This window comes from Aquarana catesbeiana, linkage group LG13 (genome assembly GCF_042186555.1).
Source record: "Aquarana catesbeiana isolate 2022-GZ linkage group LG13, ASM4218655v1, whole genome shotgun sequence".
Taxonomy (NCBI): Eukaryota; Metazoa; Chordata; class Amphibia; order Anura; family Ranidae; genus Aquarana; species Aquarana catesbeiana.
Genome location: NC_133336.1, coordinates 19,348,766 through 19,368,029, shown reverse-complemented (window position 1 = coordinate 19,368,029; position 19,264 = coordinate 19,348,766). Strand labels below are relative to the sequence as shown.

At 45.7% G+C, this 19,264-nt stretch overlaps 1 protein-coding gene across 1 annotated transcript in view; it reads right to left on the bottom strand.

Moving 5' to 3' along the window:
* TRIP11 (thyroid hormone receptor interactor 11) overlaps positions 1–19,264 on the bottom strand; it is a 105,688-nt gene that overhangs the window by 15,619 nt on the left and 70,805 nt on the right. The window contains exons 16-17 of the mRNA XM_073609680.1: positions 4,304–4,385; positions 53–167 (exon numbers count right to left, since the gene is read on the bottom strand). Coding sequence (XP_073465781.1) covers positions 53–167; positions 4,304–4,385 — 197 coding nt within the window. The remainder of the gene's footprint in view (positions 1–52; positions 168–4,303; positions 4,386–19,264) is intronic.

Here is a 19,264-nt window from a genome sequence, read left to right as displayed (position 1 = left end):
GTGCGCACAATAAATGATGGACACACTACAAATCAAGGAACGTCATACACACCTCATCCACCTCGTTTTTCTGGAGTCCGAGGATGCTGCCCATTAAACGCAGGACCTCGTGACGCTTGTTTTTCGGGGTGTGGAAGTGCCCGACAAACAGATTCCGCATTAAGAGCCTGAAAAAAAAAAAAAAAAATTGATAAAAAAAAAAAAATAGATAAAAAAAAAAAATAGATAAAAAAAAAAAAAAAAAAAAAAAATAGAATAGAGTAGAAGCTTCCCTAGACTCAAAAACAAATGCAACATATTGCATCTTGACAGTTCTGGGATGTGGCGGCTGCATTTTTGGGGGATCCTGCCAGCAAAACTCTTCCTGTCCTAAGATGACAATGATCACTAACTGTACGGTATCAGGATAACAAACAGGACTACATGACTACGCCACTTTCCTCCTTTCTATAACAGAGAGGGGTTCTGTAGTACTTAGATAGCAGAGGACAATGTAACTGATATCAGCTCAAAAGATTTCTGTCAGGTTTAACAGAACGTTTTTTTTTGTACTTACTGGACAGATAACAAAATGCTTGTAAAGGGTTTATTTAATAGACTGAAAAGGAAAAAAAAAAATAGGAAGTTCAATTTTAGGGTTTACAGAACCCTTTAACCACCTCCCAGCCGAAGCATAGTAAAAACAAAAAAAAAAAAAAAGTGGGAACACTTATTCTGGGAGGATGCAATATAATGTCCTCCCCCATTTGTGCACCCTAGGGGGTGCGTAGTGGCGCAATCCGTGACCTGCTGTATCCACTGTACACAGCGGAGCACAGATCGTTTCACCGAGCTTCTGTATGTGTCCCTAATACCATGTGATCGCTGTGACCAATCACAGAGATCACATGTCAGTTGTCAACAATGGCTTTCATTCATAGCCATTGTGTTTACTACTGTGATCCCTACGATTGGCCACAGTGATCACATGGTACAGAGGCCATTGACAGCAGACCTGTACCATGTAATAGCTGTGACCAATCACAGCGTCACAGTAATAAGCAAGGTTTAATGAATGAACAATGTTAAGAGATAGTTTATTACAGTGATCATTATGTAAAAAAAAATAATAATAAAATCCTGATCACCTTACTAGAGCAGTACAGTGTCACTATGGTAACACTGCACTGGTAAGTGTATGTAAAAAAAAAAAAATGTATATATATATATATATATATATATATATATATATATATATATATATATATATGATTTTTTTCTTACTCTCCAGTGCAGTGCATCAACATATAACTGGTGTGACAGTGATCAGGGACACTGACTAGTGTATATAAATATATATATATATATATATATATATATATATATATACACACATACATACACACACACTAGTCATATATATATTATTCAAATTCATTATATTTCTTAATTTTCCCCAAAAATTGTGATAAAAAACTACTTAAAAAACAAAACAAAAAACTTGCCATGCCTCTTACGGTACTAAATACCTCAGACTGTCTACTTTCCAAAAAGGGGTAATTTCCTCAAGATATGGGACAGGCCATCAGTACATTATGATAGATCGATTTTCAAAACATATATCCTATAGTTTGTAGCCTCTATATAACAGGGCTAGACAAACCCCAGGCGCCCAGTTGCCATGGTGACAAGAAATTGCGTCCTGGCGCTGCACACCGCGCTTTATATCACGGGCTCCGCTTGCCCATCGGCGGGCCCGGGACCGGCATAGCAGGTGCAGCTGGGTAGAAGGGAGAGAGGACACACGTCTGCTCTCCTCCCCCACTTGTTGCTGACCCGGAAGTGACGTGTGATGTCACTTCCGGGTCCCCGTTGTAAGTTTCCTCAGCGATCAAGGCCAGGAAAGAATGTAATGCAGTGTAATGTGCATTACACATTCAGAGGAGTACAGGGGAGTCATACAGGGTCAATGACCCCCACTGTTGTCTCAGCCAATGAGGGAGGAGAGTCCCTGGAGAGCCGAGGCTCTCGTGCACATTGTTGGATGGAGATGGGGCTCAGGTAAGTATTGGGGGGGGGGGGGGGGGGCTGCTGCACAGAGAAGGTTTATTTTTACCTTCATTCATAGAATGCATGGAGGTAAAAAAAAATCTTCAGCCTTTACATACATTTGAAGGAACAAGCTATGTGGAATAGTGAGAACAGGAGCCAGGCGATCTTATAGGGATGTATCAATGTGCAGTAACCCAGAGCAACGGACTTTCACTAACCCCCAACACACTGCCGAAAAATCCCTCACTGGAAGCCTTTCTCCTCCACATTATACACAGTGAGTAGCAGATGATCCCCAGGAAATAATAATCCTCGTTTTCCTTTACTGGGAAGATTCGGTTCTGCAGACAGTTTACAACAAGCCGAGAACACACATGTGGGATCAATCGCCGGCAGCCCCGGGCTATCAACATGTTTGACATTTTACATTTCTCTGATCCCAGGATGGAAATGAAGACCACAAACAAGATACGAGAGGCTGGAGGACGGGGAGAGATCCATACAGGAGGTTTAAAGGGCTTATCTATTTAAAAAAAAACAAAAAAACCAACAACCACCCTCCCTCATATCTGTCAGTCAGGACTCACAACTTGTTACCCTTCCTGCTAGCAAGAACACAATATAAACCGATTACGGACCCTGCAGTCCACGGGGAGATGAATCACACAGAACACATGCAGCCTATTTTAAGTTTATAAATCTTTGGGAAAAAAAAAAAAGTAGCATTACAGACTCTTCAGATGGAAGCCACTGATCTCTGAGGTACGAAGCAGTTATCAGTAGACCAATGACAGAGCCCTGAAGGCATATAAGAGGCCACGGTCTCTGCAGGTTGCAAAAAAAAATATATAAAAAAAAATCTAAGCTGGGCTCTGTAAGTTACCTGATCAGATTTGTATGTTCCTGGACTCATGGCCTGCAGCCTCCACATCCTGCTGTGATGCAGAAGGCTGCACTGCCACTAGAGGGAGCTGTTATGAGAAAGGAGTACTTCTGCATGAGGCTGTTTTCTCAGTAGCTCCCTTTAGTGGCAGTAGCAGGATGTAAACTGAAGCTGCAGGCCGTGGTGGCAGAAAATACAGATCACATATAAAAATTTAATTTAGACCTTTTTTGCAGAAATAAATATAAAAACAACTAAATGTATTCCCAATAGAATTGAAAAAACGATTTGCTGATCCCGCGCTCATTAGTAACAGCCAGCAATGCTAATCTCCCGCTCCGTAGTAACCCCCACAGCTCTGCTGATGCCCTGCTCTGTAGTAACCCCCAGCTCTGCTGATCCCCCGCTCTGTAGTAACCCCCAGCTCTGCTGATCCCCCGCTCTGTAGTAACCCCCAGCTCTGCTGATGCCCTGCTCTGTAGTAACCCCCAGCTCTGCTGATCCCCCGCTCCGTAGTAACCCCCAGCTCTGCTGATCCTCCACTCTGAAGTAACCCCCAGCTCTGCTGATCCCTGCTCCGTAGTAACCGCCAGCTCTGCTGATCCCCGCTCCGTAGTGACCCCCAGCTCTGCTGATCCTCCTGTCTCTCTGGCCCCACTCATCTCCGGCTATATTGTTCCAATGCTTAGCACCACGTGTGACATTGCTAGTTTCTCCTGCACTGGTCCCCCAGCTCCGCTGATCCTCTGCCACTCAGTCCCCTTTCCTTATTCCCATTCACCTTCTGCTATAGCATTCCTATGTTCCACACCACATGTGCCATCTGCTAGTTGTTCTGCTCCAATCCGGACCCCACTCACCTTCCTGCTGCTCCATGCTGCGCACCAGACACTCCCAGAATATATACACAAATGAACTGGGAATGACTGCTGACGATATCTTTCCAGTTCCCTTCTAGGTTTCCCAGTGCATGCTGGGATATCTCATACCTGCAATACCTCCAAAACAAAGCAAAGCTAACTCAATAAAAGCCTCTAAAAAGCTGCAGCTGCTGTAAGCGATCATTGTCAGACTTCTATGGAGGCTTTGGAGATGCTATGGAGCACCAATAAAGCATCAAGGGAAGTGAAGCAAAAAAAATGTGTGAACAGGACTGTAAGGTGACCATTTTATTTAGTGACAGGGGCTTTGATTGCCATTCAGGGCGCTTTAGAAAAGTGTGTCCAATGCCCCATTTTGAAGCATGTGTACGAGCCCTAAAAGACAAGGAAGGATCGATCTGTATCCTCTATAAAAGGGATCAATTCACACAGACATGAACGGGCAAGGTGGCCACGTCTCTGAGTAGAACATTAGTACAGGTCTTTGACAATGCAGGGAGTCACTTACTTGTCTACCTTCCCCTCGGTGCTGTGGATCAGATTCATGAGCTTATTCTGAGCATCATCCAGCATCTCCTGCTTCAGATCTCCTAAAAGAGACAGAAAAGATTTAAGTCAGTCACTGGGGTACCAATTTTGCAAAAAAAAAAAAAAAAAAAAAAAAAAATCAGTTAGCTATACACATTCAAGGTGTGTTTTGTATTTTCTTCCAGATCTGTGCAGAAGTCGTGTGTGAGACTTCCTGTAATAAAGACCACTCACTGCTGTGCTCTCTCTCCTTGTGCAGAGTGACTGGTCTTGTCTCCGCCCCCCTCCTGTAGTCTTCTGTAGTGGGTGGAGCCTGCTGGGCCCCTCCCACAGCTCTGCTCAGGCTATGTACAGCACAGTGATGATGTCACTTCTAATTTTACAAGGTGATATCTTGGTTTGCAAAGACATTTGCAAGTGCAGAAAAAAAAAACCTGCTGATCTGTCAGAAATCCAATGAGCTCCTAACTTCCTGTTTGAGCTGACAACACAGTACCTCTGCTGCACTGAAATCTCAACAGTGTAAGTCCTGCTGGGCCAACTGTTAAGCCCCTTTCACACTGGGGCGGTAGGGGGCGTCGGCGGTAAAACAGCGCTATTTTTATCGCTGTTTTTCCTGCGGTATTCGGCCACTAGCGGTGCGGTTTTAACCCCCCGCTGGCGGCCGAAAAAGGGTTAAAACCCCTCGTATAGCGCTGCTATAGCCGCGGTATTACCGTGGTATAGCCGCGCTGTCCCATTGATTGAATACACCGCTCCTTCACCGCTCCAAAGATGCGGCTTGCAGGAGATTTTTTCTTCTCCTGCCAGCGCACCGCTTCAGTGTGAAAGCCCGAGGGCTTTCACACTGAACAAACAGCGGAGGCTGTTTAGGGGCGGTTTGCAGGCGGTATTTTTAGCGCAATAACGCCTGCAAACCGCCCCAGTGTGAAAGGGGCCTTAGGGAGATGAGAAGAGGTTTAAAGCTTCTGTCATTATTTATTATAATAAAGAATTTATATAGTGCCAACAGTTTGCGCAGAGCTTTACAACATGAGGGCAGACAGTACAATTACAATACAATTCAATACAGGAGGAATCTGAGGGCCCTGCTCTTTAGAGCTTACAATCTAGGAGGGAGCCATGTGCTACTGCAGGGTGTGCTGCTACTACTGTAGAAATATCCCTTCACTTGAAGTAATGTGAAATCTTTCCAACAGAATCTAACACACATTTAGTAGAATGAGAATAGGTAGAATTTTTTAAATAACCTAGAAAAAAAATTAATAAAATAAAAACAGAAAAATTAAAAAAAATAATTTAGATTTTAAAGCACCAATAAAAAGTAGATATGTATGAATGCAAAGAAAATCAGTGCCATATACTGTAATGTAAGCCACAAAAGTGTGACAGTTGGATGCCGGGGTGTATGTATCTGCATGTTGTATCCGCATGTTTATCAAGAAGAAAATCCCAAGACTTAATTTCATTCCTGCAGACGGGGCCAGGAGTTCTCTATTGTTTTCATACTATATCTTGATTTTTTTTTTTTTCCCCGACAGAAATGGAATGTTTGCCTGATTACTAAATGACCTTAAATATTCCCCAGTGGATTCTGCATCAAGGCGTGAGAAGTTCTCTGAGGGAAAAAAAAAAAAAAAAGGGAATGATATACAATAAGTCCATATATGTCAATGTCTGGATCCAGGCGACATGTGAGGGGTAACACCGATTCCACCACCAATCCACTAGAGAAACAGCTGAGACGAATCATAAACAAGCGGGATGATTTATGAAAACTGGAGGATGGATTATGTAAGCCATAATGTGCCAACAACGTTCTCTTGTGAAGGGTAAAATGGGGGGGGAGGGGGGGTTGGGATTTCACATCCCTGCTATTGTTTAGTATAATTTACCAGCTAAACCAATCGCGGATTTGGAACCTACCTCAACCAATCAACTCTCAGGAGCCTGCCGACAATGAGCAGCTAAAAACGTCATTCTGATTGGCTACTGGACAACCATTGTATGAAGATAGGTATGACATGTCATATGACTGGCACCCTCACCAGAGCACATGTATGTAGGACCCTGATGTTTAGGCAGGGTTGCTATCAAATTTAGTTGCCAGGCGATAGTTGCCTTGGTCAATTGTTAGGAGACCCATTGACTCCTCTCTAAATCTGGACTTGTTGCACCCTTTCTCTTCTGTCACTGGGTGGCACTCTGCTAGTGACATTAGATAAGACCGGGGATCTGCAGGCTCAGACATCAATGGATGATGGGGTGTCTCAGTCAATGGGCAGGGATTTTCTTTGGTCCCTTGGCCTGCTGGGAGAACCTATTTATTTGGGGAGAGGTCAGGTGATCGGGGTTCTGCGCCACCTGGATGGCTGTCTGGTTGGACGTGTGTTATGCTGCCCCGGGCTGCTAGGCTGGAAGCATAGACCTATCCCGGGGACACCCCTGGCTTCTAAGCTGCCTGAGGCCTATCGAGGAGCAGGAGAAGTAGCATACGGTTGGGACTACTGGCTTGTAGTCCAACCAGAAGTAGCGGTTCAGCCGGCCGGGGAACCAGCTGTGGTCAGATGTAGAAGGGGAAGCTGTCCCCACTAAGGGACCATCCACCTTATTACTGGAGACCACTGTGAGTAAGCTGAAGCCAGTACCAGAGCAGTCTTCTCACCAGCCGGGGACGGTGAAAAAGTGGGAAAACTTCGGCAAGTGCCAAGTCAGGGACCCAGTGGGACAGCAGAGGTGATGCTTGCGGAGCATCAGTGAGTGCCAAGCCAGGGACCCAGCAGGGAAGCGAGGAGCGGAGGGGGGCACTTGAGGAAGATACTGAGTGCTAAAAGTGGAAGAGCTCAGGGGATCCAGTGGCTATTGGATCCAAAGTTTAGTGAAAGCCTGAGAGTTTATTGAGTGAAGATACACAGTGAGTGACTGTGGAGTATGCGGAGAACTGTTTGTGTTGCCAATAGTTGAATACAACTACCGTTAGTAACTGCTACAAGATTGTTGCCATAGGAGACAGCGGTCCTACCTATACAGAAGTGGTGTCTGGCTGGAGGCCTTCACCTGTATAGCTGTCCTCCTATAGAAGTCTTGGAGTCTGCCAATTAGCATTGCATTGACTTAAGGGTGTCCTGGCCCTAACCCTCTCTCCCACAGTTCTGTTCAAGAGACAATAAATCTCTTTGCATTCAAAAAGTGGCTGGCACCTACCATTTCATCTTGCATTACACCCGCCATGCCTTGTAACCTACTCTACACAGAAGGATGTCAGCTATCCATAACTCTGGAGGTCACCATTAGGTCTCAGGGGACCTCGCTACATGTATTAGGTGTGACATGACTGTTGCATTTTCCAGATATCATAAGCTGATACATAAACAGTCAACTCAAAGGAGACAGTGTAAAATGTGACAAACCGCCAGGCACCCACCCTGGGTGTCTCCGCCAAGATACAGCTTCCTCCACTGGAACCAAGAATTATAGCTGAGCATTACATCCAAGAACTAGACGACACTAGCATAAATGTGAACTGGAACTCTATTGAAAAACTCACCCAGAATTTATACCACACAAGATAAGATAAGAGCTTCATCACATTATCCTAAACAATGCAAACTTTAAACAGTAATATCAGTACATCTAATGAACAGCTAACAAACAGTAAGCTATTCAACAGCTAGCACCCAACAGTAATCTAATCAACAGTAAGCTAACAACTAGTCACCTAGACAAGCCTAGGTGACTCAGGTCAGTGCCCACCCAGACAGTTCGGCACCAGTTCCCCATAAAGAATACCCAGGGCTATCCAAATCTCATTAACCAGTCCGGCCCCCCTAAAGTCTGAAGGACAGTAAACTGGCCCTTTCTTTAGAAAGTTTGGAGATCCCTGCTCTATACAGACATTTTTCTTATACACAGCTGTGTCTATTCTGAACTTTAAGTGAACCAATGTTTTGCATATACAGGGCCAAGCAACAGGTTTACCTTCATTAAGCTCAAAAAAGCAGCTAAGACTTTCCTTCCTTTCACTCCCACGCTCGTCTGTTCAGCTGCTGGGAGCCGAAGAAAACTCCTGCTACCAGGTGACATGTGCGGACTACAGGTGTTGGCGGATATGGTGGTGGCAGGGTCTAATGTGTGGTCTGGAAGTGCAAAGGGGGGTCTGATGTACAGACAATAAGTGTTATCAGGGAAAGTGCTAGTAGCAGGGTCCAATGTGTAGACTGCAGGTATTATCAAGTTAGGAGTTAGTAAGGGGGGGTATGATATGCAGATCATGGGTGTCATCAGGGAAGAAGGTAGTAGCGAGGTCTAATGTGTGGAATGTGGGTGTAATCAGAGATGAAGTTAGTGATGGGGGGGCTGGTGTATGTACTGCAAGTGTAACAAGAGGGTGGCGGTATCTGATGTTTGGACTGAGGGAGTGATCAGAGAAAGAGGTGGCAGTGGGGTCTTATGTGCGGTATGCAAGTGTTATGAGTAAAGGTGCTGGGGCGGAAGCTGATGTGCATGCTACAAGTGTCACGGGAAGGAAATAACGGCAGGGCCTGATGTGCACATCTGCAGGTGTCATCACAAGAGGAGGTGGTGGGGCGATCTGATATGCATATCTCCAGGAAGGAGATTGTGGTGGGCTCTGATGTGCAGAACTGAGGGTGTCGTCAGAGGAGTTGGTGGTGGAGCCTGTTGTGCTGACCTGAGTGTGTGATGAGGAACAGAGGTATTGCCGGGGGTCTGTTGTGGAGATCTGCCGGTGTCACCAGGAAAGGTGATGGTAAAGTCTGATGTGCAGACTGTGGGTGTCACCAGAGAAGGTGGTGGTTGGTGAGTTGTGATGTGCAGACTGCAGGTGTCAACAGGGAAATTAGGATTTTTTCTACAGCTAACCTGTAAAATCCTTTTCTTGGAGTAAATCACGGGACACAGAGCAGCCATAATAACTAACTGGGTTATACGCCACCTACTGGTGAATGGACACTGGTAAACCAATCAAACGAGAAGTCCTCTCTTATATAACCCCCTCCTACACAGGAAGTACCTCAGTTTTGTAGCAAGCAATAAACTTCCCAGACAAGAGGGGAGGGATCTCTGTGTCCCGCGATTTACTCCAAAAAAAGGATTTTACAGGTAAGCTGTAGAAAAAATCCTAATTTCTTTATCGTACATCACGGGACACAGAGCAGCCATAATAACTGGGATGTCTCCAAGCAATGCTTTTGAGGGGAGGGAACCTATTATGACCAAAGAAACACCATCAGAACAACAGGATCTATATTGCTGCCTGCAGTACACTGCGTCCAAATGCAACATCCTCCTGAGTCCTAACATTCACTTGATAAAACCTAGTCAATGCACGCACCGAAGACCAAGTAGCAGCCTTGCAAATCTGAGCCATCGATGCTTGATGATGAACTGCCCATGAAGCACTCACTCTTCTGGTAGAGTGTGCCCTTACTGGAAAAGGCGGGGTCTTACCCCTTAAACCAAACGCCTGAACAATCACTTGTCAAATCCATTGGGAAATATTCGACTTAGATGCTGCCTGTCCCTTCTTGGGTCCTTCTGGCAATACAAACAGAACGTCAGTCTTCCGCATCTGAGCCGACATCTCCAGACTGCCACTATTACAGTTTGTAATACGCTGAGATGTGGCAGTCTCCTCCATGTTCTTGATGTCCACCTAGTAAAAACCCAGTGGATGTATAAACTAAAGACTAAATAGCGGTCTTGCACACCTGGACCACTGACACCTGATGGCAGATGGCTCAAGATACTCCCACACACCTGGTAGTGAATCTCTTCCCAGACAAAAAAATGGTATTTTGCCCTTTAAAACCAAAGGCATCCTTGGTAAACTGGCAGATCCACTGCTAAACATTCGACCTGGATGCCGCCTGCCCTTCCTGGGCTCTTCTGGCTGCACAAATCAGGATTCCTGACCTCTGCGACAACTCATGTAGATCCTGAGCGTCTAAACTACCTCTAGAGTAGGCAGCGATCTTTCTCCTGCCGACTGTGGATTAGAAGAACAAATAAAAAAGCAAGACACTGTCCTGATTCAAGTGAAAACTAGAAACCACTCTAGGCAATAGAGATGGATTAGGACGCAACATCACCTTATGATGTGCGACCAAGAACGGCTCCTTGCATGAAAGAGCCGCCAGCTCTAACACCCCAAAGAAGCCATCTTCCGAGATAAGGGACTAACAGTCTCCCAATTGGTTCAAAAAAATGGTCTCTGCAAAGACAGCCAAGAGCGAATCCCAGTCCCAAGGACACAAGAGTGGCATGACATGTGGAACTATCTACACTACACGCTGTATGAAGTATGAATCCAGGAGTGAGAAACAATGGCCTCTGGAAAAAATGGATAGGAATGAACTCAAACCCTTAATGGTACTTAAGGCCAATCTCCTTTCCCCTACTGATTGGAGAAAGAAAAGAAAATTTCCCACTCATATTCCTGTGGGTGCCACTTCCCCCAGGAAAAAAATATTTCCAAGTCCTGTAATTGAGGTTCCCTGGAACCAGCTTCCAGGGCTCAACAGTGCTGAGATACAGGACTCAAGACCATTAGGTCCCGCTGAACTGGGAGTGTTCAAGGAGCGACCCCCGCAAGCCTCGCTATGTCAGTGTACCAAACCCTCCTGGGCTAATTCGACTAACACGATTATCAGTGTTACCACCTCCTGGATTTTTCGCAACAGATGTGGGAGAAGTCGAAACAGAGGGAAAGCATCAAATAAGGCAGAACTGGTCCCTAAAGTGTTACCAGTGCATCTGCCCCTATTGCCGGTGGGACTTTCGTCCCAGACACAACCTGTTCCCACTTATTGTGGAACTTGGAATCTAGTAGATCCACCTGCAGCGTCCCCCCCCTGCCATTATTCTATAACTCAAGTATGTACTAGTGATAGAGACGGCACTTCTTGTACTGTCTCAGACAGAATCTGGTTCACCTTCCTGAGCCGCATGACTTTTGGTGGTTGCTATATATGCCTGCAGAGGCATTTCCAGGTTACACCTACAACTGGTTTGTCCCAACATCCAGAGCAAGGCGTACTGGCCAAAAATCCAAGATCCTGTGGAGACCAAGTCCACTGAACTATAGCCACCTTCAAACCCACTGGAGAAGCTGACATCAGTGGTTATCTTCCCCATCCCTTCTCCAGAATTCGAACCATCAAACAGCAATCTTAGCACTGCAATACCCCAGGAACCGAGCCCTCTGGCAATCCAATGCCTGGAACTTCATGTTCCAGACAGAGAGAATGATCCTCTACCAAAGATCTGGAGTAGGACTGTAGGTAGGGAACGTGCCTTGACCTAGATACAACTTCCTCCTGCAGAAATGAATCAAAGGAAAATCTGGAACAGACTGCTTCCTGAACAAAGATTATTGAGGTATACTGAGATTGGTACATCTGCGTTTTCAGCAAGTCCAGCACTGGGCTGGGAGCTTTGTGAACCCCTCGGAGCTGTGGCCAGCCCAAAGAGCAGAGTGACAAAAATAAAAAAAAAAGACGACTTTGCGCTGCAATTTGCAAAAAAAACCTTGATGAGCCTGGAAAAAACGGCACATGGAGATATGCATCATTGAAGACTATGGACCCTGAAATCTACCTCTCGCAGAGGTCAACACTAAATAGACAGAGCCTATCCGAAACAGAAGGATGTCCAGCGGCTTAAGCTCTAAGCTAGACCTTATGTCCCCATTTGGTTTTAGGACTGCTACCAGTTGAGGGTTTTTTTTTTTTTTTTAATGAGTCCATACCTTCTGCTCCAAGAGTTAAATGTAAGGCAAAAGACTGACGACTCTGTGGCAGACCCCAAAGGACAAAAGAGGCGTACCTACCAAGCTTTTGCTGGCAAAAACCCACCTCAGAGACTGCCCTAGGATCTTCTGGCCTGAGATACTCTCAAAAACACAGCAACCTCAGATGCCTCCCTCACACAGGTGGAGGAAAGCTTACAGCATCTGGTATTCCCGGGCAGTCTCACATCCATATACTAACCAGTCTTGATCCTGCTTAGGCTTCGATCAACAGAGATCAGGTATAATCAAGGTGATGCGGCCACAGTCCACCTGATGAAAAATGAATGCATCAGGAAAATGCTGCAATGCCAAACCCCACAATGGCTCAGATGCATCTGACACCACTGTCCATCGGGGGGGATGTGGACGCCGCCAGATCATTGAACCTGAGAGCAGTGCTCCTGCCTCCCCCGGCTGCCTCTCCTTTCTGGAAACATTTAACTGGTATAACAGGTAAATGACATAGCAACTATATTAGCCAACCTAATACACAGTCCTCCAAGGATGCAGCCCTAAAAACAATGTTGGTTTACTGCTATGCAACCCCTTACGCATCTAAGTATGCAGGTACCCAAGTATGCAAACATGCATGTATACAAGTATTCTTGCCATTAATGCATTTATGTATGCAGCTCAAGGCAAACAAGCCCATATGCACTTAGCCCCAGGCAAACAAGCCCATATTCACTTAGCCCCAGGCAAACAAGCCCATATGCATGTAGTCCCTGGCAACCAAGCACATATGCATGTAATCCCAGGAAAATAAGCACATATGTATGCAGTGTCATGTAAATACGCATATACGTATGTAGTACAGATGAAAACATGATAGTATGCGTTTAAGCAATATGCATTTATGGAAGCATGTAAGTATGTGCTTATGCAACGATGTGATTAGGCAAAACACGCACTTATGCAATACGTGCCCCTGGAAACATGCATTTACGCAATAAGCAAGCATGCATTTATGCAACCTATATTATGCAACACGTATCTATGCAAACATGCATCTTTATGCCACCATGTATCTTTATGCAACCATGTATCACCATGTATATTTATGCAAACATGAATAAACATGTATCTTTGTGCAACCATGCATCTTTGTGTAACCATGCACCATGTATCTTTATGCAAACATGTAAAATCATGTATATTTATGGGAATATGTAAAAATATGCATCTTTAGCAACTGCGCATTTCAGCAACCATGCGTTTCAGCCACTGTGCGTTTTAGCTAGTTTTCAAGCATGCACCTGCTTAACTGCAGTTGGCCCCATGCCCTTCTTCGGTCCAGCCTCTGCAGGGGGGAGAGGGCTGCGTTCTGGCATGGAGGGGGGGCACCGCCTGCCTCGTCGGGGCCGCAGGGCTCGAGTGGCGGGCAGGCCAGGGCCACCCATGATCATGTTTTTCCAAACGTGTATATTTAAACAAGCATTTAAGCAACAAATTTGCAAGCATGTATGCTACGCTGCACCTGCCTTCCGAGCAGTCAACAACACTTATTCAGGGGTGCATCGACTTACAGTTCCCCCAGATAAGCAGTAAATATGCAGCATATAATCCTGACTTGTTTGCCGCACAGTTCTCACATAGTAAGTACTCACACTTTGTTAGTATCCATGGGCTGCTGTTATGTCTCTATAGTCCCTGCTAATCACATGGCCACCCTTCCACTTCCTGCCTACATGAAAATAGGCCATACTGAGCAAGCCTGCGCCCTCTATTGGCTGGGGGATAAACAGCAGCCCACATGACTAAAAAGTACACAGCATGATTAAACAGCACACTGCCCCCCCAGTGGCCACCGGGAGAACAGAAAGTCAGATCTCTCTCTTTTTTTTTTTAAAAAAAGAGAAAATGCAAAAATGCAGACTTACCATTCCTGCTGCAGTACTCTGAACATAACAGGAGTCCAATCTTCACCCATCACGACGAGCTTTGTCATAAAAGACCTTCAGAGACTGGATCCCCCTTAATCTGGCGTCCACTCCCCTGGATCTGTATAGCACCTGCTTGAAAGCACCTTGGTCAGAACAAACACTGCACAGGGTTCCATTACGCAGGGTCCAGCGCCATAAGGCTACATTACAGGCAAAACCTCGAGGAATCTTCTCTCCTACCAATGAGGCTCGGGTACCATCCATTTTGGCTGATCGCTTTTTCGAATGGATCCGATTGAAGTCCAAGACTCTTAATAGAACCATCCAGACCTCCAAGTATGCTCGAAGAGCACATGTCACATCAGTGACCATCCACCTAACAGACACCGGCGAAAAAAACCGAGGTACTTCCTGTGTAGTAGGGGTTATATAGGGGAGGACTTCTTGTTTGATTGATTTACCAGTGTCCATTCACCAGTAGATGTCATATAATCCAGTTAGTTATTACGGCTGCTCTGTGTCCCATGATGTACGATAAAGAAAGTGGTGGTTTGTGATTGTGGACTGTGAGTGTCCCCATTAAGAATGAGCTTGGGCATGTTCGCAAGCCGCACGTGCAGAGCCCGTCAGGAAGTCGGCGATGCGGAGCACTAATCGCAAGCAGTGAGAAATTTCCCGATGCACGGCTGCAGAGATCGGGAAACGTCTTACTGCTTGTGATTAGCGTGTTTGCAGCTTGCAAACACGCCTGAGCTCATCCTTAGTCACCATAGAAGGTGGTGGTTGGGGAATTGTGATGTGTGGACTGCGGGTGTTACCACAAAAGATGGTGGTTGGTGAGTTGTGGTGAGTGGACTGCGGGTTTCTTTGTGGAAGGAGGTGGTGGGGTGATGTGGGGTCTGTAGAGGTCCTCAGGGGAGGAGGTGGCGGTGGGGTCTGGTCTGTGTGGTCTGCAGAGGTGATCAGGGGAGGAGGTGGTGGTGGGGTCTGAAGAGGTCATCAGGGGAGGAGATGGTGGGGTCTGATGTGGGGTCTGTACAGGTCATCTGGGGAGGAGGTGATGGTGGGTCTGTAGAGGTCATCAGGGGAGGAGGTGGTGGGGTCTGATGTGTGGTCTATAGAGGTCATCAGGGGAGGAGGTGATGGTGGGGTCTGATGTGTGGTCTATAGAGGTCATCAGGGGAGGAGGTGATGGTGGGGTCTGATGTGTGGTCTATAGAGGTCATCAGGGGAGGAGGTGATGGTGGGGTCTGATGTGTGGTCTTATAGAGGTCATCAGGAGAGGAGGTTATGGTGGGGTCTGATGTGTGGTCTATAGAGGTCATCAGGAGAGGAGGTGATGGTGGGGTCTGATGTGTGGTCCATAGGAGGTCATCAAGGGAGGAGGTGGTAGTGGGGTATGATGTGCAGACTGTGGATGACATCAGAAAAGGGTGGTGGCACGTTAATGCCCAAAGCAGTCTCCAAAACAATAAACATTAGCAACTACAATAAAAATTAGCCCAAAGTTGCAAAAACCTTTAGAATCAAAGACGACCACGTATTTGGCATCATACAAGTAATTGCCAGATTAACACGAAGGATAAAACCGCCTCCAAGGAAGGCAATTAATTCCGCCTTGTAAAAAATGCTAAGTGAAGTGCGGTCGGGATCAATTTGTTAACCATTTATGGCAATTCATTAAAGCACTCCTGGCAGACCGGGTCTTTCTATGAATTTCACGCTGGCTGCCAAAGCGCCTATAAAGAGATTGTTCAGGCGATCTGGCTGCGGCTGTGTCTGAGAATGTATTTGGGAATGGTGTCAAAAGATTTTTTTTCCCCCCTAAGAGTCTGCAGCAGAAAGTAACTCTTTCATGCCTGAACCTCACCGAGCTGATCACAGTGACGAGTCTGCATAGAGACATGGGTGGGGGGGACATGGAAGTCCTGACTGGTTTATATAAATCCCTATGCGGCTGATTTTTATAAGCAATGCTCAGATCTGCTGCATGTCTTGAAAATTTTGTGCCACACAATTGTCTCAATTCATAAAGCGAACACACCCGGGCAAAGTCAGACAATGCCATAATGTAACAAGACAAAGATCAACCACAAAAGATTTAGATAAAATATATTACATTTATATTTAAAGATCAAACATTTTTTAACCTTAATGCATTTGATGCATTAAAAGGTAAAAAAAAACGTTCCAGTTCCTGTATCGCCACCCCCCCCCCCCCCATACTTACCTGAGCCACCACTAGATTCAGCGTATCAGCAAGAGGCAGAGAAACAGCAACACACTGATCTTCCCAGCGAAGAGCTGTGCAGGGGGTGTGTCAGCACAAATCTTGGCCATTGGAGGACAGGTAGGCTATGCTCCCAGCCAGAAAACTGACCATGCTGTGAACGATGTGCCTAGCGTGCTCAGTTTGCAGAAGAAAAGCAGGAGGTACTGGCAGGTTCACCTGGTATTTCACACAAAGGAAGCAATACAAAGAACAGGATGCATTCTCATACAAGTACATGGTACAGCAGCCATTTGTGAATGTGAAATGTTGGGTTTACATATTCAATTATTTCCTCAAAATAGCATCAATAGTTTCAAAGCAATGGTCTTTATTGTACCAAACACATCAATTTGCCAACTATATCTCTTAATATCTCCACCATTCATAAGCGCCCTGCACCCTCCCAGCAGGACAGAGAATCTCCCCAATGTAGACAAAGACCGCAATATAAACCCTGATACCATCTTATTTCTTCCATACTCCACCCAAACTAAGTGAAAATAATTGGCTTAAAGCTCTCTTCTCCCTTGTTAACGTGCCAGTTATTTTTTTTTGTATAAGATATATTTATTGAATTTTGAGTTCACAAAGACAAAAAAAACATGCTACAAGTGTAAAAGCATAAATAAAAAAAAATATAGAATACAAACAAAAACAATAAAGTCAGTACCAGAACATCTCACCTGTCTCATGGTGTTTGTAACAATGGTGCCAAACAACAGCAAATACAATATTAGTCAGAACAAAGTGCAGAACAATGTCAAGTATAGCGTTATTATGACTGTATAGAAGCCAAAGTGAAACGACTAGCAATCCACTTGCCCCAAATTTTATAAAACACTTTTGACTTCTTCCGAAGTTCAAAAGTAAGTTTATATAAAGGTAGGGAGGGAGTCATTAACAAGTTTCAACCAATGCGTCAGAGTAGGTGATGTTTATCCCTTCCAGAATAACAGACATGATTTTTTGTCATAAAAAAATACAGTATACTTAGCCATCTCTAATCATGGGAGGAGAGCGTTAGGTCCCCAAATATATCCAACAGGCAATTCTTTGGGGTTCAAAATATTCGGTAGACCCAAGGCAGTGGAAATGAAGGAACCTAGGTCTGTCCAAAATCCCAACCTAGGTCTGTCCAAAATCCCAACCTAGGTCTGTCCAAAATCCCAACCTAGGTCTGTCCAAAATCCCAACCTAGGTCTGTCCAAAATCTCGCCAATTACATTTTTAATTAACCTCTTTGCACGGAGCATAAGCAAATATGCGGCCTCTCAGCAGCGGGACCTTGGCGCCAAGTGGCCGCATATTTGCGTGCAATAGTGCCAATAGAGCTGTGCAGAGAGTGCGCGCCTGGGATAGTTACCAGCGGCTAACAGAAGGCTGCTGGTCGATGCATGTGATTGGGAGCTTTCTGATCATGTTGTGGCCAATCACAGCGGTCACATGACCATAAGCCCCGCTTTCCAGTATTCTAAACCCCTTAACAGGCTGGCAGGTGCCGGCTCTAAGGGGTTAAAGCCTTACCTTATGCCATAGATAGAGGAATTTTTTTGCTGCAACCACAGGTTGCAGGAAAGAATGGTAACTAAGTGGTTAGCACTTCTGCCTAGCAGCACTAGGATCATCGGTTAAAATCCCAACCACAGAACTACATGCCTGTAGTCTGCATGTTCTCCCTGTGCCTGCGTGGGTTTCCTCCGGGTACTCCGGTTTCCTCCCACACTCCATAGACATGCTGGTAGGTTAATTGGCTCCTGGCTATATTGGCCCTAGTATATGTATGAATGTGAGTTAGGGACCTTAGATAACATGTAAGCTCTGTGAGGGCAGGGACTGAAGTGAATGTACAAAATATATGTAAAAAGCTACGTAAATAGACAGCGTTATAAGTACCTGAAACAAAAAAATAAAAAAATAAAAAGAAAAGTCACTTGATTCAACACAGTCAGCGTTGATGGGGGAATCCCTCCCTCAAAGCCATTGTCTTCTCCCAGCAGGGGGCCGGGCAGGGGGAAGAACACACTCACACAGTGATTACTCTTACTGGCTATAATAGTCACTAGCAATAATTGCATATACAATCTGACAGGCTGGTTGTACCCAATCGATCGATATACGGGATCTATAATAGGCTTTGGCTTGGACTCAATGTTATCACTGGGCTTCTCTATGCAAAGCAAGCAGATCATGGCTGGTGGGAGGGGCCGGCAGGATGCTGCATATACCTTCCGGAAAACATCACAGCACCCGGCTTCATCACTCCTCTCTCAAGCACCCTCAGTCCGGATGCAAGCAGTGGGAGGGGTTATGCAAATATCTAACGGTCTTGATAGATGGCTGTCAGTCTGGAGGAGTGGGTGTTCCCTAGGCAGGCTGCATTTGCATAAGTAATGCTCACGTGTGATTTAGTTTCTCAATAATGTAAAGAGATGAAATCCAATGAATAAAAAGGGGTGGGACAGGGATAGTCAGGCTGAGAAGGAAGGGGCTAGATCATGGGTTCTCAGAACTACAAGTCCCATCATTCTGCAGCCTTTGGGAGTCATGCTAGTAACTGTCAGTGGCTTGTAATGCCTCATTGGACTTGTAGTTCTGCAACAGCTGGAAGGCCACAGGTTGAGCACCCATGCCCTAGATCAGGGGTAGGCAACCTCAGCCCTCCAGCTGTGGTGAAGCTACAAATCCCATCATGCCTCTGCCTCTAGGGGTCATGCCTGCGATTGTCAGGGTCTTGCAATGTCTCATGGGACTTGTAGTTTCAAAACAGCTGGGGGGCCGAGGTTGCCTACCCCTGCCCTAGATGATGTGGGATGTCCTCCAGCCAGGAAATGGGGCGGGGCTCTATCTGACTTGCTGCAGCTTCTAATGCACATTGTGAGAAGCTCACAGTGTGCAGTGAAATCAGAAGAAGCCATTTCAGTCCAGGAGAGGAGCCGGTACAAGACGGAAGGGAAGACCGAAGGTCAGCCCAGCAAT